The sequence below is a fragment of the Acomys russatus genome, chromosome 12, assembly GCF_903995435.1.
Source record: "Acomys russatus chromosome 12, mAcoRus1.1, whole genome shotgun sequence".
NCBI classification, from domain to species: Eukaryota; Metazoa; Chordata; class Mammalia; order Rodentia; family Muridae; genus Acomys; species Acomys russatus.
The window spans coordinates 12,405,623-12,429,787 of NC_067148.1; the positions used below are offsets into that span (position 1 = coordinate 12,405,623).

The 24,165-nt window shown below is 46.2% G+C and overlaps 1 protein-coding gene across 1 annotated transcript in view; it reads left to right on the forward strand.

Moving 5' to 3' along the window:
* Positions 1-24,165, forward strand: part of LOC127196296 (aldehyde oxidase 4) — a 58,992-nt gene that overhangs the window by 25,786 nt on the left and 9,041 nt on the right. Inside the window, exons 13-28 of the mRNA XM_051153855.1 lie at positions 1,799-1,908; positions 3,096-3,280; positions 5,001-5,163; positions 7,545-7,637; positions 9,091-9,260; positions 10,019-10,133; positions 11,313-11,435; positions 13,157-13,253; positions 15,509-15,633; positions 17,549-17,682; positions 18,623-18,710; positions 18,980-19,066; positions 19,213-19,404; positions 20,521-20,748; positions 21,768-21,863; positions 23,441-23,569. Coding sequence (XP_051009812.1) covers positions 1,799-1,908; positions 3,096-3,280; positions 5,001-5,163; positions 7,545-7,637; positions 9,091-9,260; positions 10,019-10,133; positions 11,313-11,435; positions 13,157-13,253; positions 15,509-15,633; positions 17,549-17,682; positions 18,623-18,710; positions 18,980-19,066; positions 19,213-19,404; positions 20,521-20,748; positions 21,768-21,863; positions 23,441-23,569 — 2,135 coding nt within the window. The remainder of the gene's footprint in view (positions 1-1,798; positions 1,909-3,095; positions 3,281-5,000; positions 5,164-7,544; positions 7,638-9,090; positions 9,261-10,018; positions 10,134-11,312; positions 11,436-13,156; positions 13,254-15,508; positions 15,634-17,548; positions 17,683-18,622; positions 18,711-18,979; positions 19,067-19,212; positions 19,405-20,520; positions 20,749-21,767; positions 21,864-23,440; positions 23,570-24,165) is intronic.

Sequence of the window (24,165 nt, forward strand, 5' to 3'; positions counted from 1 at the left end):
ACTCAAGAATGTCTTGCTTGGGCCCCTGAGCCTCAAACATCACCTCAAACCTGAAACAGAAGCTGTGTCGGCCTCCCTGACTTCCAGCTCGCCTGTGCTTATAGACGGGGCTTAATGTCTCTGATGCTTTTCTTAAATATTTGAACCATTCATATGCAGTCCAAATTATAGTGTCAGAGAAATTCAAGCAAAGGGGCCGGGGCTGGTGTGATGACTCAGTGGGCTATGCACTTGCTTGTTGTGGAATATTTATTAGACCCTGCAGGGCTTCTCTGCCCCCTAGCTAGTTCCCAAATAATTGAGGCGGAGACCTTTTAGATTTATGATAAGCTTTAAAGCACAATAACTGGGCGGATTTCAATGTTCTAAGCTGTTTTGCTGTTTCTCAGCTACACAGCCCAAGTTACTTGCCTCAACTGCTCCTGCCTGGGCTGTTTCCGTTGCATCAGCCCCGTGCTCGTGGCCACATGCTCATGGTCCTTACTGCCCCATGGCGACTCCCTGCTTCTCTCTCCCCCGTCATGGTCCCCATCTGAGACCCCCAAGCCTGAGAGCCTAAAAGCTCCACCTTCTTCTCTTCTGCCCAGCTACAGGCTTCTGGCTACTTTTATCAACCAATGGAGTTTAAATTGGGGAGCAAGGTTTACACAACAGAGGCCAGTGCGTGAGAGTATGCGCTCAACCAGATCTTAGGGGCCAATAATTAGCATTAGAATACATAGCAACCAGCCCAACCCCCAGCACTTGGGGCCAAGCCTGGCAACCTGAGTTTGATACCTGGGACCCAGAGGGTTGAATGAAAGAACTGAGTCCTATACGTGCTGTCCTCTGACCTTCACACAAGAAGGCAGTTTTTATATACTATTTATTACTCCTCTTTTTTTATCCAAATATGAGCTTTGTGGAAATAAAACAATCTAAACTTAGGGGAATAAAAGCAAATAGATGTTATAGTGCTACTAATGGAAAAAAACCTCTTCCTTTCATTTAAAATTGTATTTTTAAAATTGTGGTTCAAACGATTCACCTTAGACTTCACTATCTAAGGAAAAGTGCACGTGCTTATAATTTTAATTTAAGAAAAGAAGATAGGGCTAAAGCAGCCACCCAGTGCTAAAACACACGAGTTCAGTCCCCAGAACCTACGGGAAAAAGCCAAGCATGGTGGCTCTCTTGTAATCCCAGAAGCTGTCAAGGGAGAGCAAGCCAGTCAGTCTCCCTAACTGCCACGTTCAAGGCTGAGTGAGGGACCCTGTCTGAGAAAAAGCCAAGACAGAACCTGGGGGAACAACATCCGAGGTTGATATCTGACTGTCACACCGCATGCTCACACAGACGGGTGCACCCACACCCACATAAACACGCCCCCAAAAGAAACTATACACACACACACACACACACACGCGCGCGCGCACACATTCACTCACTCCACTGTGCCGCCTCAGAAAAGTAACTTAACTTCCCCGGATCTCTCTTTTCTCGTTTGTGAAATGTCCATTGTAGCAGGTTGTTTCCCAGTTACATTAAAGATCTGTGATCCCAGTGTTTGTGAGTGGCAGGCAAACGGGCGATGGAGACTTTCCGCGCATCTGGTTCAAGCCTGCATTCTGAAGTCTGGACCCCAGTGTTCTCATGTCTTGCCTCAAGCAGCCCAGGGGTGTCCGAGGCTAGAACTCAGTGCCTCGCTCCCAGCCCACACCAGTTCGATCCAGCCAATGCCCTAAGAGCTTGTTGTGTAGTCCCGCCCCCCCCCCCCCATTGGTAGGCGTGTCTTAACCCCAATCCTTTTCTCTATCAGAAGGAGAACGGCAGATCCCTTTAAATGGCCCTTTCCTTGAGGGGGCGCCTGAGGCCGACTTGAAACCAGAAGAGGTTGTGGTGTCTGTTTCCATTCCTTACTGTACCAAGGTGAGGAGGCTCCCATACCGCAGCCCAGAACTATGGGTGTCCACCCAGCACTATGGGTGTCCACCTGCCTGCGGGCCACTGCTTCTGAGAGAGCTGGAGTCACTCACAGTGAGGGGTCGATTTTCTAGCTGACCACTGGAGTTGCTTCCACAGAAGGGCTACGCTATAACTTGCGTGCCTAAAGGGACGCTGGCCTTGCAGACGGTGGGACCTTCCAAGTGAGTGGAAACTGGTTACAGATGAATGTGCGTCTTCGCCCAGAGCATGTAAACTTATTATAGTCAGGATCTATCAGCCTCAGAAGTCTCTAATGAACTGAAAATTTATTATGAAGTTATTTGCCAATCGCCAATAGTTACGAACTATGTAGTTTTGGAATCATTAGGTACTAAGTCCAGCCCACTCTCCACCACAGTGCTTATCCTGGAAGACGGCGCAAAGGCGCAAGAGTTTATTTAAAAGGTCTCCTTGTCTTTCCTCCAAGCTCCTTAACAATAGTGGGAAGACTTCTTGCAGCAAATAAACCCAAACTCTTGAGTCACTTCCTCATGGTCTCCAGGGATGCTGTGGAAAGCAGAGAGCCCTGGAGCTTAAGCACAATCTGACCCCTTGCAGAAGTTACTACCTGTATCCTCCTCACTGGAAATGAGCAAAGCCACTGAGGATTAAACACTGCCCCACATGAAACACTTAGGACAATAGTCACATGAATTACCATCACAACAGTGTCTGTGTGATAAGCCATTTGTAGAATCTTTATTGTAAATGTGCTTGCCATGGCAAGCATGAGAATCTAAGTTCAAGCCCCAGCATCCCCATGATAGAAAGAAAGAAAGAAAGAAAGAAAGGAAGGAAGGAAGGAAGGAAGGAAGAACCAGATGTGATGGTGATGCTTGTGTCTGTGGTCCTAGATCTGGGGGTTGAGCAGTGGCACACAGAGACAGGCAGATCCTTGAAGCTCACTGGGCGGCCACCCTAACCAACTGGTGAGCCCCAAGTTCAGTGAGAGATGCTGTGTCCAAAATGCAAGATGGAAAACAGCTGAAGAAGGCATTTTGATATTAACCTCTGACTCCACCTTAACATACATGTGCCCATTCACACAAACACCTACACGCACGCACGCACGCCATGGGAGGAGTTGCTGTGTGGCATGCACTAACCATTTGGAGTGCTTCCATCTCTAGTGGCACTTTGTGTCAGGACTCCGGCTGGCCCAACGTCAGGAAAATGCCTTTGCCATTGTCAACGCCGGCATGAGTGTGAAGTTTGAGGAAGGTACGGACACAATCAAGGATCTGCAGATGTTCTTCGGCAGTGTTGCCCCCACTGTGGTCTCTGCGAGCCGAACCTGCAAGCAGCTTGTTGGGCGGTAGGTCACAGCCTGCTGGCACACCATGTACAGACAGACCTTTCTGCTTGAGGTTTTTGTTTTGTTTTGTTTTGTTTTTTCATTAAAACTGTACTTGGGGAAATTTTTCTGAGATTTTGTGTGTGTGTGTGTGTGTGTGTGTGTGTGTGTGTGTGTGTGTTTGGTTTTTGAGACAAGGTGTCTCTATGTAGCCTTGGCTATCCTGGAACTCATTCCATAGACTGGAGCTGGTCTCAAACTCAGAGATCCACCTGTCTCTGCCTCCTGAGTGCTGGAATTAAAGGCATGCACTGCCACCACCTGGCAACATGTTTTTTTTTTTATTTTATTATATATATATGGAAATTTTAAGAAAACCAGTCAAAAGTCCATCCCTTCAAAGCACACATTCTTCTGTTGTTGCAGGTTTCTGTACAATTATTACAGAAATTACATAGTTTAAGTAGATATTATTTTTAAGTAATTGATCTGCAAAATAAGTAAACACTGAACCCTGGAAGTGAAAAAGTGTCCAAACTACATCAAGAAGATGGGCTCTTCAGAATGTCAGAGCACTTTGCCCCAGGCATCCTCACCACGCCTAGCTTCTAGGAAGTTCTTAAAAAAATTTTCTAAGCGGGGTGCAGTGGCACACGCCTGTTATACCAGTACTGGGGAGGCAGAGGCAGATGGGTCACTGTGAGTTCGAGGCCAGCCTGGTCTACAAAGTGAGTCCAGAACAGCCAAGGCTACACAGAGAAACCCTGTGTCTAAAAGCAAAAAATTAAAATTAAAAAAAAAATCCAAATGTGGTTTTCCTCAGATACTGAATTAAACTCTCACTTCTAAGACAACCATGTAAGCTTTCCACTTGTGAAATAGCTCAGTCCTTATCTGTTGTTCACTGTGTATGTGTGCCAGGCTGCTGTCCAGGGACACACAGCAGAACCTCAGATTCCAGAATCCTTTGATTTTTAGCAGGGTTGGTTTCTTTTTAATTTAAGTAAATCCATACTATCAGTTTATGAAGTTGGAAGAAGAATAAGAAGAAGATGAAGATGAAGAAGAAGAAGAAGAAGAAGAAGAAGAAGAAGAAGAAGAAGAAGAAGAAGAAGAAGAAGAAGAAGAAAGACTTGGCAAGGGACACGTGGCAACTGTTAAGTCAGATGCTGAGGAAAGCTAAGGGACCTGGTGTGGCCATTCAGGGAGTGAGGGCAGAGGGGTCGCATGCTAGAAGTCACTCTTAGCTATGTAAGATCCTACTTCAAAATACTAACACAAAAAAGAAGGCTAATGACATATCTTAAGGATAAGACAACTACAGGTTCACGCCATTTTTCTTAGCCCCAGTAGTTAGGTGCCTGCTTGTTGTAACACGCTGTCTGTTACTGTAACAAAATACTAGAGACTGTGTAATTTACAAAGGGAAAAGGTTTATTTGGGTCTGTGGGTGGAGAGGCTGAAGTCCAAGAGCAAGGCTCTCTTGCTGCTTTAGTTCTGGGTAGAAAGTGGAAGGGCATTTGCAGAAGACAGAAGACAAATAGACAACTTTGCTGTGTAATGACCTGTGCCCTGGTGAGGTCATACATCCCTTTTAAAGACTACAGGGCCGGGTCCCCCATCTGCACCACCTCTCAACTGCACCACAACAGTGATCAAATTTCAGCCTGAGTTTGCCAGAGAACAAACCTCCAAATCGTCTTTGCCTGACCTGGGAAATATCCATCTTCTGTTCTGCCAGGCAATGGGACGACCAGATGCTGAGCGATGCGTGCCAGTGGGTCCTGGAGGAGATCCGCATCCCACCGGCGGCTGAGGGCGGCATGGTGGAGTACCGACGCACCCTCATCATCAGCCTGCTCTTCAAATTCTACCTCAAAGTGCGGAGGTGGCTGAATAGAATGGTAACGGTTTCTCTGGGCCCCTGGGTGCCTAGGTCTGTGCACGAGGACCCGTCCCCTGCTACTGAGATTAGCATTAGTGGGCCCAGGGTGGGGCCCTGCGGCATCTCAGAAGGGAGCGGCCAAACTATTCCGTGGGTGGGATAAATGCTAAAGTGCCACACGAGGTTGACCAGCAATAATAAAAGGTCATTAGTAAGCAAACTGCATTTTTTTCCTCTTTAAAAAAGATTTTGTTATTGAAATAATAAAGAAATCAGATTTTAATACTTAGAAATAGATCCAAAAGAGTGGGGAAATCACACGCAATACTATCACCCGTATTCAACCATTACCAATATTTTAGTGTGTGTCCTTCTAAACCCTTCCGAATAAGTGTGTGTGTGTTTGTGTGTGTGTGTGTGTGCATGCGTGCGCATGTGCATGAAACTGCTTCGTATAGCTTGGTTATGTCACTCTTTTCAATGTTGTTAAGTATTTTTTAACAGTGACCATGAGTAGATAGATGTACAATTATCGAATCTGTTCTTTATTTTTAGACATATCTGCACTGGTGGTTCAGTGGTGAAATTTTTTCAACTGCCTTATTTGTAGGCATACAAATCATTTTTGTACATCTGTCAGTTACTCCTTATCACCCAGCTTACTTTAAAACTGTGTCCACAGTAGTGGCTTAGAATTTACCTCGTGTATGTGGGGTGTCCCTTTGATGAGTCTAAGCCACAAACTGACACAAATATAGCAGAAAAATTACCTCCTCCATATTTCTTTAATGGCCAGAAGCTTTGCTCTCTTGGTTCATCTTTTCCATTAACGTTTCGTATATATCCTTGTTATTGTGTATTGTTTAACACATTCAGTATACATATATAATCAGATACATAATATATAATCTGCTCAATATTTTTATTTCACATGTTACATAACCTAGGGCCTCACATATTGGTCAAGTACACTGTCACTAAGCTACAGCTTCAACCATCATTTTCTCCTGCATATTGCATGAATGCTATCATTATAGAAACAAAGTTCCAAAAATCAACCATAATGTAATAGGCCTACTCTAACCACTGTTAACATTTTATAATATATACAATTATTCAGTTATATAAGTATATTTTACATATTTTATAATTTTTGCCAAGTTGAAAATATACTGTGCATAAATTTTGTAACCCATCTTTTTCACTTATATTCCCTAAACTGTTTTTTTTTTTTAAGTCATGTTTTAAAATATCCTTATTTATCACAGTGTTTTGGCAGGTGTGAAACTTGTCAGTTAAGAGAAAGGTATCTTTTTTCTTCTACTAAAAGTTACCATGACTTCCCTAGTGTTACATATTATATTTAATTCTGCTTTCTTCACCGTCATCAAGACATACTTCCTTCAGTCATTCAAAAGGAGGCCTTGTAATGCTGACTGAAGCTAGCCATCCTTCTCTGAGTGCCTGAGTGGATGTGCTGGTTCCTCTGCTCGCTTAGGGAATGTGAAGTTCTAGGCCCTTTTAGCAAAACTGAAGGCGAATATCTTTTTTTTTTTTTTCAGTAAGCTATGATCCCATTGTATTTTTTTTATTAATTTATTCTTGTTACATCTCAATGTTTATCCCATCCCTTGTATCCTCCCATTCCTCCCCCCGCCCCATTTTCCCATTATTCCCCTCCCCTATGACTGTTCCTGAGGGGGGATTACCTCCCCCTATATATTCTCATAGGGTATCAAGTCTCTTCTTGGCTACCTGCTGTCCTTCCTCTGAGTGCCACCAGGTCTCCCCCTCCAGGGGACATGGTCAAATGTGAGGCACCAGAGTACGTGAGAAAGTCATATCCCACTCTCCACTCAACTGTGGAGAATATTCTGACCATTGGCTAGATCTGGGAAGGGGTTTAAAGTTTACCTCCTGTATTGTCCTTGGCTGGTGCTGAAGGCGAATATCTTAAACACTGGATTGGATAATTCTATTTCTTTCTGTTCTCTCTCTCTCTCTCTCTCTCTCTCTCTCTCTCTCTCTCTCTCTCTCTCTCTCTCTCCCCCCCCCCCCCCCTCCTTGCCCCTCCTCCTCCTCTCTCCTCCCCTCCCTCCCTCTCTCCCCCCCTCCTCTCCCTCTCTCTGTCTCTCCGTCTCTCCCTTTCTCCCTCTCCCTCCTCACCCCCCCCCCCCGCTTGTGTGTGTGTGTGTGTGTGTGTTTGGGGGAGGGCAGTCAGTTCTCTCCATTCGCTGTGCAGGTTCTGGGGACTGAACTCAGATGATCAGGTTTAATGGCAGACATTTTTACCTGCTGAAAACCATCTCATGAGCCTGGATCGTTCTGTCTCTAAACTTGTTTCTCAAGTCAGTAGCTCATCTTATATAATTTTATAATGCAAAGTAATTTTTTTTTCAGGATCCCCAGAAGTTTCCTGACATCCCAGAAAAGTTTGTGAGTGCTCTAGATGACTTCCCCATAGAAACACCCCAAGGAATCCAGATGTTCCAGGTGGGTAGGGCTTTTTTTTTTTTTTTTTTTAATTTATGCATCCAGACATGTGTTATGTGCATGCACCTCTCTTTTCAATGATTTTATTATGAGTAAATATATAGTCTTATAAAAGCCAGCCAACATCACATGCAGTCACACGTGTACAATTCACACGGTTTGCTAAGGCTGTTGGAGGGATTCGAGTCTGAATCTTCCTTCTCTGCTTTTTTCAGGTTCGTTGCCTGAAGTGTCTCCTCTGCAAATTTTGACCTTTCTTTAAAGCCTTACCCAGCATTAAACGCCTTTCTGGGCATTTCCTCGCTTTGCTACTGTGGCCCCAAATGTCCCAGGCGTGTGGGGTACCTTCATCACCCTTTATCAGTTGTGTAAATTGTGCTTTACTGCAAGCTGGAGTAGAACAAATTATGCTGTGGGACTTGGATAGTAGGCCCTAGTGGGCTTCTCTACCGCAGCTGGTCCCCAAGTAACCAAGACAGGGGCCTTTTAAGATTAAAAAGCTTTAAAGCACATTAACTGGGCAGATGTCAACCCTCTAAGCTACACACCCCAAGTTACTTGCCGCCACTGTTCCTGCCTGGGCTGTTTCTGTTCCTTCAGGCCAGCCCTCATGGCCACCTGCCTGTGGTCCCTCCCACCCATGGCCACTTCCTCCTGTCTTGGCTTCCTCTCCTCCTTCTATGTCTCTTTTCCTCTCCCTTTTCCTCCCAGCTGTAGGGTCCCTCTCAGACCCCAAGCCTGGGAACCTAAGCTCCGCCTACATCTCTTCTGCCCAGTGATAGGCTTCTTAACTTGGGATGTGTAACTGGGAAAATGCAAATTAGCTTGGGGGGTCGTTATCTACTCAGATACTGTGCTTTAAAGCTTTTTCATTCTAAAAGGACTCTGTCACTGTTATTTGGGAACTAACTGGGGTAAAGAAGCCCAAAAAGGGGCTGGAGAGATGGCTCAGAGGTTAAGAGCACTGACTGCTCTTCCAGAGGTCCTGAGTTCAATTCCCAGCAACCATATGATGGCTTACAACCATCTACTTTGTGATCTGATGCTCTCTTCTGGCCTGCAGGTGTGCATACAAGCAGAACATTGTATACATAATAAATAAATCTTTAAAAAAAAAAAAAGAAGCCCAAAAAAATCTACCATCCAAGTTCCACAACCATATTATTTTGATGTGGGGTGTGTGTGTGTGTGTGTGTGTGTGTATGCGTGTGTGTGTGTGTGTGTGTGTTTTCCAATTCCTTAGTTAAACTAACGAGTCCTCGAGGACATTAATGAAAACTTCTTTGCAGAAGGGTATTGCAAACAGAATACATCCCTTACCATATACTCAAGAGAGACATCTGCAGACTTGGTGGCCCAGTCACCTACAGTTACTCTTCATTGTAAATAAGCCAAATACCACAGGCCCAACTTTCAGGTCTAGTGTCAAATATCCTGTCTTATTTCTTCACAGTGTGTGGATCCCAACCAACCCAAGCAAGATCCAGTTGGGCACCCAGTCATGCACCAGTCGGCCATTAAACATGCCACAGGGGAAGCTATATTTGTTGATGACTTGCCTCCCATTGACCAAGAACTTTTCCTTGCCGTAGTCACCAGTACCAGGGCCCATGCAAAGATCACGTAAGAGAATGCATAGTGATCACGTAAGAGAATGCATAGTGATCACGTAAGAGAATGCATAGTGCTCCCGTAAGAGAATGCATAGTGCTCCCGTCTGCTACTCAAATGTGTTCGCTATTTCATTTTCACCTTGAGAGCTTTTTCAAACTTAAGTAAATTTAAAACAGTCAGGGCTGGAGAGATGACACAGCAGTTAAGAGCACAGTCTGCTTGTCCCAAAAGTCCTGAGTTCCATTCCCAGCAACCGGATGATGGCTCACAGCCATCTATAATGTGATCTGATGCCCTCTTCTGGCCTGTAGGTGTACATGCAGATAGAGCACTCATATACATAAAATAAATAAATAAAATAGTCATCTCTTCTGGGTGAGAATTGGCCATTTTTATCTTTTTAAAAAATATTTTTATTTTATGTGTGTTGGTATGTAGGTGTCAGATCCCTCAGAACTGGAGTTACAGGCAGTTGTGAGCTGCCATGTGGATGCTGGGGGTTGAACCCAGGTCCTCTGGAAGAGCAGACAGTGCTCTTAACCACTGAGCCATCTCTCCAGCCCCAAGAATTGCTCACTTTTAAAAAGCATAGTTATAAATGAATCTGTGGCCTAAAGTTAGAACAGATGCTAATGTTTGTCAACATGCACTATGATGCTCACCACAGATTTCTCTGTCTGAGGAATCATCTGTGCTGTGCTTTGCTGTGCTGTGCTGTGAGTGTTGGTCTGCAACCTTAACCCCTGCCTTCCTGTTTCTTCTCCCAGATCACTCGATGTGTCGGAAGCCCTGGCGTGTCCAGGCGTAGTGGATGTGATTACAGCCGAGGATGTCCCGGGAGATAATAACCACAGTGGAGAGGTTCTCTACGCGCATGATGAGGTGTGGGGTTTGTGTGTAGGTTGCAGTTCTAATGCTGTGCTCCAGGGTCAAAAATCACTGTTGGTTGTGGCTCCAACATCCACAGCTGCTGTCTACATCATAAATAGCGCTAGAATCCAGGGCCTGCCTCACTCACTCTAACATCCCCTCTGAAATCTTAAATCACTTTGAGATCCTGACAAAAAGCCTTCAGTCCTCTCAAGGAAGGCTTTTAGCTGTTGGGAATGTCGCCTGAGCAATATAAAGTGTAAGACATCAAAAGGGAGAACCTTAGCATGACTGGATCGCTCTGTGTGCTAGGGGTACAGTGAGGAGTGCAGGCAAAAACAACAGAAGGCAAGTGATTAAACTCAAGTGACTAAGTTCTAGACACAACTTTGATTGGTCCCATTCAAGCCACTGTTTGAAACTGGAATTTTTGGTTTGGTTTGTTTTTTGGTTTGTTTGTTTTTGTTTTTTTCAAGACAGGGTTTCTCTGTGTAGCCTTGGCTGTTCTGGACTTGCTTTGTAGACCAGGCTGGCCTTGAACTCACAGCGATCCGCCTGCCTCTGCCTCCCGAATGCTGTGATTAAAGGCGTGCGCCACCACCACGCCGAGATTGAAACTGGATTTTCACGGGTAGAAAATGGTCTTCCTAAGCCGGGTGTGGTGGCACATGTCTTTGATCCCAGCACTCAGGAGGCAGAGATAAGTGGATCTCTGAGTTCGAGGCCAGCCTGGTGTACAGAGGACAGCTGCAGGACAGCGAAGGCTACACAGAGAAACCCTGTCTTGAAAAACCAAAAGAAAAGAAAGAAAACTGTCTTCCTTTTGTTCACCAACACATCAGTAGGTGATAGAAGACTCCAAGAGCATTAATTCTTCTTGGAAGATTCTGTTTTATTTTTGCCTTTGTTTTGGAGCGGAATGTAGTGTATTCCAGGCTGGCCTTGAGCTTTTTATGTACCTGTATGCACCACACGCTCAGACTACAGATTACGTCATGCTGAAGAGCTAACCCAGGGCTCCCTTCGTGCTAGGCAAGCACTTTACCAACTGAGCCACACCCCAACCATGATAGACAAGCACTCTACCAACTGAGCCACGCCCACCCCCCCCCCCAACCTACCCTCCCCCCCTCCCCGCCCCCCCCCCCCGCCTGAGTCTGTTTTAACTAGCAACACGTGGCTTTTCCGCAGGTCATTTGCGTGGGTCAGATCGTCTGCACTGTGGCTGCTGACACCTATGCCCACGCAAAAGAAGCAGCTAAACGCGTGAAACTTGCTTACAATGACATCGATCCAGAGATCATCACAATAGAGGTAGAACACGGTCCACCTTCCACAGTGCCCAGGGGAGCATAGTTTGAACAGAATTCAACCAGAGGGTCATGGAATAAAGTCATCTGTGCTTTGGCTACACTTTAGCCGGCATTACCTGTAGGTTTAGAGTACAGGCTCGAGTCATCTCTCTGCACCTTGAGCCGGAACCCTGGGACTCTCCTGTCTAAATCCCCGTACTTCTGAGGGGATCTGTAAAAATGAAGCACCCTGTACCCACTTCTCCCATAGCCTCTGACCATGGCCTAGCTTAAGGATACAGAAAATTAACACCAGGGAGGGCGAAAAATGACCTTCAACCCACAAGCAGTGGGTGGGACAGTCTAGAGCATTGTGGGATTCATAAGTGTCAGTACTCATCAGCTCCTGGCACTCTGTCTGTCTGCCTGTCTGCCTGCCTTCCTCTCCCTCTCCCTCTTTCTCTCTCTTTCTCTCTCTCTCTCTCTCTCTCTCTCTCTCTCTCTCTCTCTCTCTCTCTCTCTCCCTCCCTCCCTCCCTCCCTCCCTCCCGTTCTCTCTCTCTGAAGACAGACTACCTGAGTTTATGACGTGAGTCTGCCTTTTGCAGCCTCTGAACAGAAATACAGACTTTGGCAAGTTAAGCTCCTCACAACTTAGTTCATTCAGGTATAAAGTGGAAACTTTTAGGTACCTACACCAAACTGTTATTGGGAAATCTAAACATGGCAATCCAAGAAAACGTTGAGAATAGCACCTAGGAAGGGGAGTGTGCCCAGCGGACGCCAGCTGCCATTTTGGTCTTGCTGTTGTTAACGAAGGCAAGGATATGTTGTATTTTGTTTTATGTCGTTGGTTTCTACTAAAGTGCTAACCACATAGCAGATGCTCAGCAATTCATGTTGGATGGTGGAAGTGTGGAAAGTTGGGTGGAGGATGCAGCCTTGAACATCCTCAGACTTACCTCGTTTTCCTTAACCGTTGTCAGATCAGCTTTACCTATTACTTACGCTTTAGTTATCCTTTAAGCCTGTTAACTCCCTTTCCAGCCCCAGCCTCAATAACTTATTGTCACAGTTGCCACATTGTCAAAAGGTTCCTGTCTTCCATGTCAGCCCATTTACCCAGGACATTAATTCTCCAACCCTCGGTGTTCATCAGTTAACCTTTCCTGTTCTGCAGTGTCCCCTCAGGCAGTGTCAAAGCTCCCTAGGTGTAGGATCAAGGCCTTTCATCAGCCTGCCCCAATCCTTCTTCCAAACTCATCATCCGCTGTCACTGTTCCATTGTTTCTTCATAAAGAACTCACATCTGACTTTGGCCCTTCACTTACCTTATGAAATACCATAAACTTAAGACAATTTGGGATCCAGTTCAAGCCATCAATTCCAGGCCATTCCAGAATATTCCTCTTAACCTTTCTTTACTCCATGTACATTCCTTGCCCCAGGGCTGACACCTGAGTGGCAGGCCACCTCAGCTAGTCAATCAGCAACTTGGAAGTGGGGCTATATTGATATTACACCCTTGTATTCCTCCAACGCTTACAAATACATCTAAATCAATTTCTGCTGACTCAACTCCATGCCATGACTCAGCTCCAATTGTCAGGCTCCAGTTGTCTCCATGTGTAGGCATCTGAGAGAGCAGAGGTGAAGGATCCAGGTAGGGACAAATGGCTTCTTAGAATAAACAAACAAACAAGGAAGACAACACTGTTTTATTTTGTTTGGCTTTCCACTGCAGGAAGCCCTAGAACACGATTCTTTTCTTTCTTCTGAGAAAAAAATTGAACAAGGAAATGTAGACAGTGCCTTCAAACAAGTGGACCAAATCATTGAAGGTATGTACCGCCATCACCAGGCACAACAGAGGCAGCTTCTGATGCTGCGTGCTCCTCTGGCTTGAGAAAACTGAGATTCTGTCATAAGATGTGTGTCACACAGAACCAAAAATGCACAGTAAGTTCCTAACTTGATGGACTTTGTAAATACTGCATGCATCAAAATATAGAGCATTTCCTGTGCCCAGAAATACACACACACACACACACACACACACACACACACATGCACGCACACACATACCACATAAATTTAATAAAAACTAAATGAAAATGTTTAGAATGTGCTATGCTAACATTATTTTGAACTGAAGGCAACTAAGAGAAAAAAAATAGATCCAGGAAAAAGCTACGTTTTCTCTGCATATCCAAAAGAAGGGTGTAAGTTCCCCTCTGCCCAGGGGTCCCCTTCTCCTCTCTCATACCAGGAAGGGAAGACTAGGAGACAGTGCCAGACTCTTAGCACTCCACGCCCTGTCTGGAGTCTGCACAGCAAACCTCACTAACATAAGCTTCCTCTGCAGGTACTTTCCCCATATAGTTCTCTCCCCATAGTTCACCACTCCTGGATGCTCAGAACTCTTTTCATGCATTTGTATACTTCTCCAGACATCTGTTTTTATTGGTTAAGATGGCAAACAAGCCTGCAGGCCTGCCTGAGCACCTCTTGAGACTTTTCGTTTGCATTTCTGGGAGTGCCCCACTCCCACACCATTATGTGCACAGGAATAAAACTCCTGTGGGGGGAAAAAAGTCAGCAAAATACATGTTTAAATTTAAATTAGATTGAGCATGTGCATTCTGGAAGTGAACTCAGGGAAGAGAGCTGCCTTTAACAGGAAAGAGAGCTTTTTTAAAATCGTTTTTTAGTTAGCATGTAAAATAACGGATTTGGTTATGCTGTTTCGTCCCTGTGTCTCACTGTCCTCTGTTTATGTTCTTATTCATGGCCCCAGCACTACTCCCCCCATCCATCCCTCCCTCCTCTCTGCCTTCCTGTCTCCCACAAATAGTCCCTCTTTCTGGTGTGTGTGTCTGTGTGTGTGGTGTGTGTTATTAAATCTAAATTCTGCATATGAGAGGCCACATGCTGTACTTTGTATCTCTTCAGAGGGGCATTGCAGGACCCACTCTCCATTGTCCTGACAAACAATTCTAAGTAATCTTTGACTTGTGACAATGCAGTTGACTTATTTTAGCCCAGAGGTCTCCCGGTTAGTTAGAAAGCACTATCTTCAATTATTTACACTGAGGACAGATGCCGCTCCTAATGTGGGGCGTATCCCGATAAAACGGGCTTGAACAAGCCAGAACTTGGCACCAGCGCTTCACAGGAGTGCAACAGAGTGCAACCTCAGCTCCGTCTTTTTCTTCCTTTGTTTGTTGTTGTTGTTGTTGTTGTTTGGTTTGGCTTTTGAGTGTGTGTGTGTGTGTGTGTGTGTGTGTGTGTGTGTGTGTGTGTGTTCATTTGTTTGCTTTGAGACAGGGTATTTCTGCATGGCTTTGGCTGTTCTGCAACTCCCTATATAGGCCAGCCTAGCCCCAGACTCACAGAGATCCACCTGCCTCTGCCTCCTGCATGCTGGGATGAAAGGTATGTGTCTCCACACCTGGCCAGCTCTGCCATTTTAAACTTACAAGTTCATTGACAAATTACTTTACCATTCTTTGTCTTACTGGTTACTGATGTCACCTAACTCAGGCTTTGACTCTACTGGACCTGGTAATGTCACCCAGCTCAGGTGACACACACGTCTATTGTTTCACCTACTTTTGCAGCTGAAAGCATCATGTTTAACAACTTGGCCAAATTCACCTACCAGGTTGCCAGTTGAACCTGCATATGTGGCCAGACTAGTCACAAATCTAGTACATGACAGATCTAATCACCTCACTAAAGAGATGGGGAACCCAAGACCAAGGGAGGCAAAGTGAATAACCCAGGCCACTCACCCAGCTGGGCACAGACATCATTTGCCAAGGTCTTTTAACCAAATGATATGAAGACCAGCTCCACAGACTAGTGCAAATTACTCCTTTTTTCCCCTTCTTCATTTTACCTGGGTGTTTACCTGCATGTATGCCTGAGCACCGTGTGAGTGCTGGGAATTGAACCAGGGTCCTCTGGAAGATCAGCCAGCCCTCTTAACCATCTCTCCAGTCTCATAATGCAAATCACGGTTTGCAACAAAACACCCGAGAAGAGCCCCGACACACTGAAACTTGTGTCTAAACATTGTGCATCTGCTTTGCAGGTGAGATCCACGTGGAAGGCCAGGAACATTTTTACATGGAGACGCAAAGTATCGTGGCTATCCCACAAACGGAAGACAAAGAGATGGTGTTACATGTAGGGACACAGTTTCCAACCCACGTGCAGGTAACAGGAGCTCTCTGGAAAGGGTACACCAAGACCCAATGGTAAGGTTCCCATGAGGTCAGGTGCATGAAGGCAGTGGTGGTGCACACCTTTAATCCCAGAACTCAGGAGGCAGAGGCAGGTGGATCACAGTGAGTTCAAGGCCAGCCTGGTCTACAGAGTGAATTCCAGGACAGCCAGGGCTACACAGAGAAACCCTGCCTTGGGAGAGAAAAAGAAAAAAGATTACCTCCACTCTTGTACCTTAAACTCCCTGGCTGAAGTCTCGCATAATATAATGGAACAGATGCCTTTAAAAGAACCAGGAAATCTTGTGACATGCCAGGGTATAAGACAAGGTCCAATTGTTTTCCCTGGAGAACAATTAACAGTATGAAATCTGAAGGAAGCCAAGGCCTCTGTGTCGTACTGTAATTTCCCTGCGTGGTACATTTGTGTCGCTGTCCCATGTGAACGTCCTCGGGGACCACAGTTTGGTTCTTGTGTGAAGCGATTGCATTCTCTCAAGACCACGTGAGCCTGGCTCAAGAAGAAATGGCTGAGGCAGACACAATGGCACTAACCTAGGGGATGAAGAGAATCCTCTGGTTTCCTTTTCTCAAAACAGAGCCGTTGACCCTAGAATAGTGCCAAGCACAAGGGGGATAGTTTAAAAATTCTATGAGCGAAAAGAGCCACGAGAAGCTTAGCTGCAGCAGAAAGCTGAGGACGCTCTGGTAGAGTACAAAGGAGCTGACTGATGTCCTGCTGTCCTGAAGAGGCGGCAGTTCATGAGAAGGAAGCTATCAGCTGCCATTCAAGGCAAAACGGAAAGCTGATGTCTTCGCCTCTGAGCACAGATGAGCCTGTGGTACAGCCTCCGGTTTTGAAGTGGACAGAGGCGGGTTGGGGAAATAAAAGCTTTTCCCTCAAGCTCTTGAAGGCTGCTGGGCATCCATATCCCTTCTTGTAAATGGGAGGGAGTGATCAAGGTCACCTCTGATGTCCCTGGTAGGAGAGCTGTAGCTCAGGGCCACAATGGACAGGATCACCATTGTCATCACCACCAACATCTCCTGGTTACAATCTGTCATTCCCCAGCAGTAAGCACGCTCCTAGGCACTGGGCACACACAGGCTGCCAGAGTCCAGAGTCCAATGTCCATTGGCATCAGTCACCAGGGAAACCAAAACCAAATCCACCCACCAAGATGGCTATAATTAAAAAAAAAAAAAAAATGTTGGTAAGAATGAAGAGAAATTAGAACCTCTATAAATTGCCGACATGAAAAAAAAAAAAATGCCACATCAGCTGTGGCACATTTTGTCAGTTTCTCGGGATGTTGGAAAGAGAGTGCCCGCGAAACCCAGCAATCTCATGGCAGCCAAGAGAAATAGAAGCACTCCTGTCAGGACTCAGACATATCCAACACCTTATGCGCTGATTTAAATATTTTTAATTTCTATAAATGTAGGCACATGTCCATAACAACATTACTTATAAGAGTATAAAGTAAAAACAGCCCACTGCCCGTTAATGGATGATTGGGAAAGAAGAAAAGAGATTGGTATATTCTGGTATATTCCATACAGTGGACTAATATTTAGCCATGAGAAGCAAGATGTATTCATGCATGCTACAGACAGAGGGCACTTGAAAGCATTATGCTGGGTGAAAGAAACAAAGACTGCAGATTGTACGGTTCTGCTGTGTGGCAAACCCATAGGTAGGACACAGACTCAGGCTGCTAAGGACTGAGAAGTTACCTGAGACCGAACTAAGGAAAGTAGCCCGATGGAGTCAGTGTTTCTTTGGCAATGCTGAAGTTTCTAAACTAGATGATGATGGAAGCATTGGTTGGACTAGTGCATTTCACACAGGCAGGAAGGTAAGCTGTGGAATTGCACTTATGCGGCTTGGGGCCTTTCTCTTGCAGGAGTTTGTGTCTGCAGCCTTAAAGGTCCCGAGGAGTAGAATTGCCTGCCACATGAAAAGGGCTGGAGGAGCCTTTGGGGGCAAAGTGACCAAGCCCGCTCTACTGGGAGCTGTCTGTGCTGTGGCCGCCAACAAGTAAGGGGTCCAGCGACCGCTGCAGGGTCAGCAGCCTGGCCTGCTGTGAGTCCTTCCAACCCCACACCCTACCTGTCATCTCAACCTACAGCCTAGTGGAAGCTGGCTGGCTGGAAGGCCAGCCAGAACCTCAGCCTTACAACAGCTCGTCCTGAAGCAAGCCGCTCATTGCTGCTGCCAGGCAATGTTCTCTTAGCCCGAAGATGCCTGGCAAACCCTAACTGCCAAAGCTTACAATGATAACACCCACCCAGGCTTACTCATGCCCTACTGGTGCAGAAGGAGACTCTGTGGGCATCTTAGCTCATTTGCACTCTCCAGCGGTGGAAAAAAGGCTGCACCAAGTGAACAGACCAGCTCTACAGGGGCTGGAAGCCAGAGTCCTGAATGGATGCTCTACGGGAGGGGTCTGCATATGGGGAGACTGGCGTCCACAGAACATTAGGACTCAGCAAGCCCCTCACAGCAATACGTGAATGCCCCTCTTACTGTCTGAAAGTGAAATTTAGAGCAAAACCTTTTTATGCTTACAGCTGCAAAGTGATCAAGAAACTCATTTATATAATATAAAAAAGAGCCAGGCAATTTAATTCCAGAAGTCAAGAGGCAGAGGCAGGTGGTCAGGTGTATCTCTTAAGAGTTCCAGGCCAGCCTAGGTTATATAATAAAACCCTGTCTCAAAAAAGAAAAGGGAAGGAAGGTAGGAAAGAAAACAATAATTTATAACCAAATACCGTATCATCACAATATGCAAATATTCAGTTGACTAAACCGGAATAACTATTTTAATTTCAAGGCCCCACTGCTTCTGAGATGTGCTCTAAGGCATGTTACTATCCATGTAAAACCACTGAGCTAGTTACTTCGAGACCCCTCCCTATCTTATGCCCCTACAACTTTATGGAGACTGCAGCTTTTTTAACTGAGTCATTTCCCACAGGACTGGCCGCCCAGTCCGCTTTGTCCTAGAGCGAGGTGATGACATGCTGATAACCGCGGGCCGCCACCCACTCCTGGGAAAATACAAAGTGAGTACAATCCAGGAGTTCAGCAAACTGCCCAAGATACTGTCCTCTGTCAGCCAATCAACAGTAAAGACCTCGGCTGCCTTCCACGCCCCTTGGAAGGGATATTTGAGTGCTGTTTAAAACTAAGCAGAACCTCCAGGATCGTGTTGCCCCAACCAAGCATGCGCATAGCCTACGCGTGGGTTGACCATATGATCAGGTGGGTTTGCGCACAGCACAGTTTGGCTGCGGGGAGAGGCAACATCGTCTTTCTTGTTATCACTCTGTAGATTGGGTTCATGAATAATGGAGAGATCAAGGCAGCTGACGTAGAGTATTACATCAATGGAGGATGCACCCCCGATGAGTCTGAGTTGGTAAATGCGTGTTCTCCCGTCCTTATTTTATCTGCACAAATATCTGTTCAAACCAATTCCTCAAAAGGTTTGAGTTAAAGGTAAAACTTAAGCACCAGGCTTGAAGCATTGAGTGGATGAGACGTTTCATTTTTGTTTTAATTCAGGTGATAGAATTTATTGTGCTGAAATCTGAAAATGCATATAATATTCCAAATTTCCGGTGCCGGGGCAGGGCTTGCAAGACAAACTTGCCGTCCAACACAGCCTTCCGAGGGTTTGGCTTCCCCCAAGCTACAGTGGTCGTGGAGGCGTACATAACTGCGGTGGCAGCTAAGTGTAACTTACTCCCTGAAGAGGTAAGCAGTTAACAGCCTGCTAGAAAAACACTGGCACCACTGGCTGGGATGTATCTCCAGCGCCTATAATCTGTATATATAGATTAAAGAAAATAAAATGCATTGCCCTGGTACCAGCAACATTTTCTATTGTGGTAAGCAAATCACAAAACCTGGTAGCTTCAAGTAAATATACTGTTTCTTAAGATTCTGTGGGTTGCCTGGGAGCTTCTTGTGGTCTCTCTGGCCAGCTTGTGGGAGACTCTGTGGTTCAAGACAGCTTTATCGACATTTTTAATGAGTATTTTGCTGGCTTATCTGACTATGCCTCAGCTGAGAAGTCTGTTCGGCAGTGGCTCACCCTGCAGTAACCTAACCCAGATTCGTTCTCATGGGGGAAGGGCATCACAGAATTCCCAAGGGCAGCAGGCAGGCGGCATGCCCTAAAGCACAAACACTTTTCCAGTCTCTATCTGTGTCACTGTGTATGGTCCTGTCATACAAAGCAAGTCACAAGCTCAATCCAGGGTCAGTGTGACACTATGCCAGGACAGAAATTGGGCAGACTGATGGCAGCCTTTTGTGCAAACATCTTGTCACAGTTTAAGGCTCTGAAGAGAGATGGAGACATAACTAGGTGGACGAGCACTTGCCCAGCATGTGCAAGGCTGAAGAGGTGAAGTGAGAATAATTGGGAGTAATTAAGAATTTGAAGCAGGTCGGGTGGTGGTGGCGCACACCTTTAATCCCAGCACTCGAGAGGCAGAGGCAGGCGGATCTCTGCGAGTTCGAGGCCAGCCTGGTCTACAAAGCAAGTCCAGGACCAGGACAGCCAAGGCTACACAGAGAAACCCTGTCTCAAAAAAAAAAAAAATTGAATCAGGAGAGTTTTACCTTGCCAACAAGTTGATAACAGGATTAGTAATAATAGTCTCAGGGTTATTGTGAAGTTTGCTGATATACTTAATCTAGAGCCTGGAGCACATGAAGTGTTCATTAGGAGTTCCTATTGGTTTTTGTTCTTCTCATTTTTAACATATATTTGCATAGTTGAGGGTTGTTTTGCTTTGTTTTTTTAGACAAACTCTCCTCATGTCAGACACGTAACAAAAACGCATGCATGCTCTCACCTTCTAGGTTAAAGAAATAAATATGTATAAGCGAACTAGCAAGACAGCCTATAAGCAGACATTTAACCCAGAGCCCCTGCGAAGATGCTGGAAAGAATGTCTGGAGAAGGCGTCGTTCTACGCTAGGAAGCAGGCTGCAGAGGAGTTTAACAAAAAGAATTATTGGAAGAAGAGGGGGCTTGTTGTCACCCCCATGAAGTACAGCATTGGGATCCCCATAGCCTTCTACCACCAGGTGAGGTGAAAAGGGTGTGGCCTCCACACCCTTCTCCAGAAGGCTGCCTCTCTGGAAAGGGCTTCTGCTCAAGGGAGGGAGTGCTAGGCAGTCAGGTTGTCCTCTCCGGAGACAGAGACAGGAAGGACAGGAGAGAGCGTCGACCACAGCCAGCAGGACAGTCCTTCTGTATGTAGTATTTAGGATCTTGGAAAACATCAACTGCAAGGCCCTAGTCAGAGGGAAACATTTGCGTGGGTCTAGGCTAACATGAGTACTGGAATGCCAGGCCAAGTTTCAAAAGCAAACTGACACAAACCGGAAAGCTCTCTTTCTTGCCTCCTCTCAGATTTCACCATAACTTGCTTTTCAGAGCTCAACCTCTGGCTTTGTCCTTTTCTTTCCACCCCCACGAAAACTTTGCCACAGGCTAGGTACCTGGGTGTGGCCAGCCAGCCCCTTCTGTAAGCTTCTAGTACTTCGTGCACAATGCGAAGATTATAGACTAAGTTAACAGGTCCCAAGTTTGACCATCACCAACATCCTGTGGGAGCTTCTTAACCCTGGGTATCCAGGCTCCAGCACCAGCCTGCTGCCGAGCAGGGTTATCTACGGTGGGGCCCATCCTCCTCCCCAGCATCACTCTCAAGGACAGCCTTTGGAAACCACAAAACACCTCCTCCAGTGTCCAGGAGAAAGTGTGCCTGGGAATTTACTCTTGTGGGGTTATAATCATGTTAAGTCAATGTCCACACTTGGTGAGAAAAGAAAAAAATGAATGAAGCATTGTCCAAGTTGAGGCCCTGAAGAGACAGATGCCAGCAACAGAGGGAGGGGCAATACCCACACTCACACAAGGCGGTTGATGGTTTCAGGTCCAGGGTGTCTCGCAAAGGGTTGTCTGTGGCTCTCTAATCCACAATGAAAGATGAGAGGTGGGCTAAATGGAAGGAAGTGGCTCACCTGGCAACCTTGGGGGAATTCACAGCAACATTTGCTTCTCTCAGTTTCCTAACTGGCCTGATGGTTGTCTCTCCCAGGCAGCCGCTCTGGTGAACATCTACTTAGATGGTTCCGTCCTGCTGACTCATGGTGGCTGTGAGCTGGGACAAGGCCTACACACCAAAATGATTCAGGTGAGGAAAGCGGTCCTGTTCTCCACTGTGAAGTGAATGGATCACACAGGCAACAGGCCACTTACTCCCACATTGAGACAGAGACGTCCCGCACACCAAACACACAAGCCAACTGGAAGACTCAGTTCTGATTTCAGGAATGCAAAAATGCCAGGGGATGAGGGAAGGGGAACCAGAAGGGAGAGGTCCTACACCAGTCCTCCTTCATCAGAAGAAGTCAGTCCTTGGGTCTTTTGTGGTGGGGAGGGGGTATTCCAGTTTCCAAAGATAAAACACTTTTAAAATTCATGGTAATGACTCAAAGCAAGAATGTGTCCACTCAGATCCTCGGTTAGAAATGAATGCTGCACATGACGAGACTTGAGTTCTTGAGGGTTCACACTCGTGTGGAGTGGAAACGTGAGCTCACTACAGGCCCAGCTGCAACCTGCTTAGAGGGTTGGGCAAACCAAGCACCCTTCTATTCTGAAGGGAGTGGTAAGGAAAGGGGGCAAAAAGCATACACTCTATTTAAGGGGCCCGTTCACATGGCTGGCCGCTGTTGTGTACCCTAATTCAAAACATCACTCTCCTACTCCACAAGATCATTGCAATAGAAAACCTTCATTTCTTTTTGTTAGTGTGAAATAAAAACTGTTGAATATGACATTTGAATGAAAAGTGTTATGGGAGGTGGGGGGCCAGATGAGAACGTGGGTGTGGAGACACATGACAAAACCCACTATTTTGTGTTAACCCAAAACACTGATTTTCTCACATTTATTCATGTGTGTATGTGCACGTGTGCACACGCACGCACGCATGTGTTTGCATGGACACCATTACGGTGTGCATGCAGAGATCAGAAGGCAGCGGGCGGGAATACTGTGGGTTTCAGGGAACATGGCTACCTATTTTGGCAGCCGCACTCTTACCCACTGAGACATCTTGCTGCCCTAAAACATGGTTGGTTGGTTGGTTGGTTGGTTGGTTGGTTGGTTGGTTGGTTGGTTGGTTGGTTTTAAATGTGTATGAAAAAATGCTTATCAATAAGAAACAGCCTCTCATTGAGAAACAAGGAAAAGACCAATTCTTTTCAAATAAACATCATTTGATAAGGTTCTTAGCACAGAAGGCCATACCGAGCTCCAGGACCCTCTCTGACAGTGCCTTACTTCTTTACAACCCTGACCCTGGAAAGCGTCCCTGAGGAAAGCACTGTTGAACAGTCTGTAGACCCGGAGGTGAAGGAGCAACTGAAACAGTAGGCCCAGAGCTTTGAGCTGGCCTCCATGTGCCCTCTAAACCCTGTGCGCAGAGTGGCCATGCCAGCGCATGGCTGCCATGAGACAGGTTTAAAAGAAAACACAGATAGGCTGTTTAGTTAGCCATCTGTCTCCAAAAAGAAACATGTCCCTCACAGAGCCATCTAAAACCCACTGAGCATCTGGCCTGTATCAGGACAGACAGGCTTCGTGCTCAACTCTAAAAAGAATGTAAGGTTGTTTGAGTTGTTGTTGTTGTTTGGTTTTTGTTTTTTCACTTGGAAGAGGGCTTAGCCAATGAAGTGAACGCTGCTTTTCTTCTGCCTCTGGCAGGTGGCCAGTCGAGAACTCAACATCCCACAGTCATACGTGCACCTGTCGGAAACCAGCACCGTCACTGTGCCCAACGCTGTCTTCACCGCAGGCTCCATGGGGACGGACGTCAATGGAAAGGCCGTACAGGTGATTTCCAGTTCCTGTCCCAGGGCCCTGAGGATGGTGGTGAGGGGTTCTTGTCACACTTGTTCTTTTATGGAGGATGAGACGTTCTAGTCCACTCAGCAAGTTCTGGCAGAGCCATTTGGTGCCCCCGCTGTTGACCATAACCTGTGTCTGGTGCAGCAACTTCCCTTCATCCGGGGTCGGAGTCTCTCCCTGTCACCCAGCACAGCAAAGCAGTCCCAGAAGTGCCACCTTGGCTTTGTGAAGAGTTGGGACCAAACAATTCTCCAGGCTCCCAGGAACCCATTTCCTTGTCTGGAAAACTGAGGATACAAATACCATCTCTATCAGAGAACTGTTAGCAAACTGCAGCTGTCACCTCCTTCCTCTCTACTCCCAAACTCTAGGAAAAGCACCGACGGGCAATTGGTCTCCCACAAAAACCATCTCCACAAAATAACCATACTTGGACAAAAAGGGACATTTCCGAACAGCCAAATGTCTCCATGTATCATAGGGAGCTCGCTTCCCAGAATGTGTTCCCCGGGACAGGGGCTCCATAAAGTGCTGGGTGGAAGCTGAGCATTCTTCATCCCACTCAAAGACGCCTGTGATGC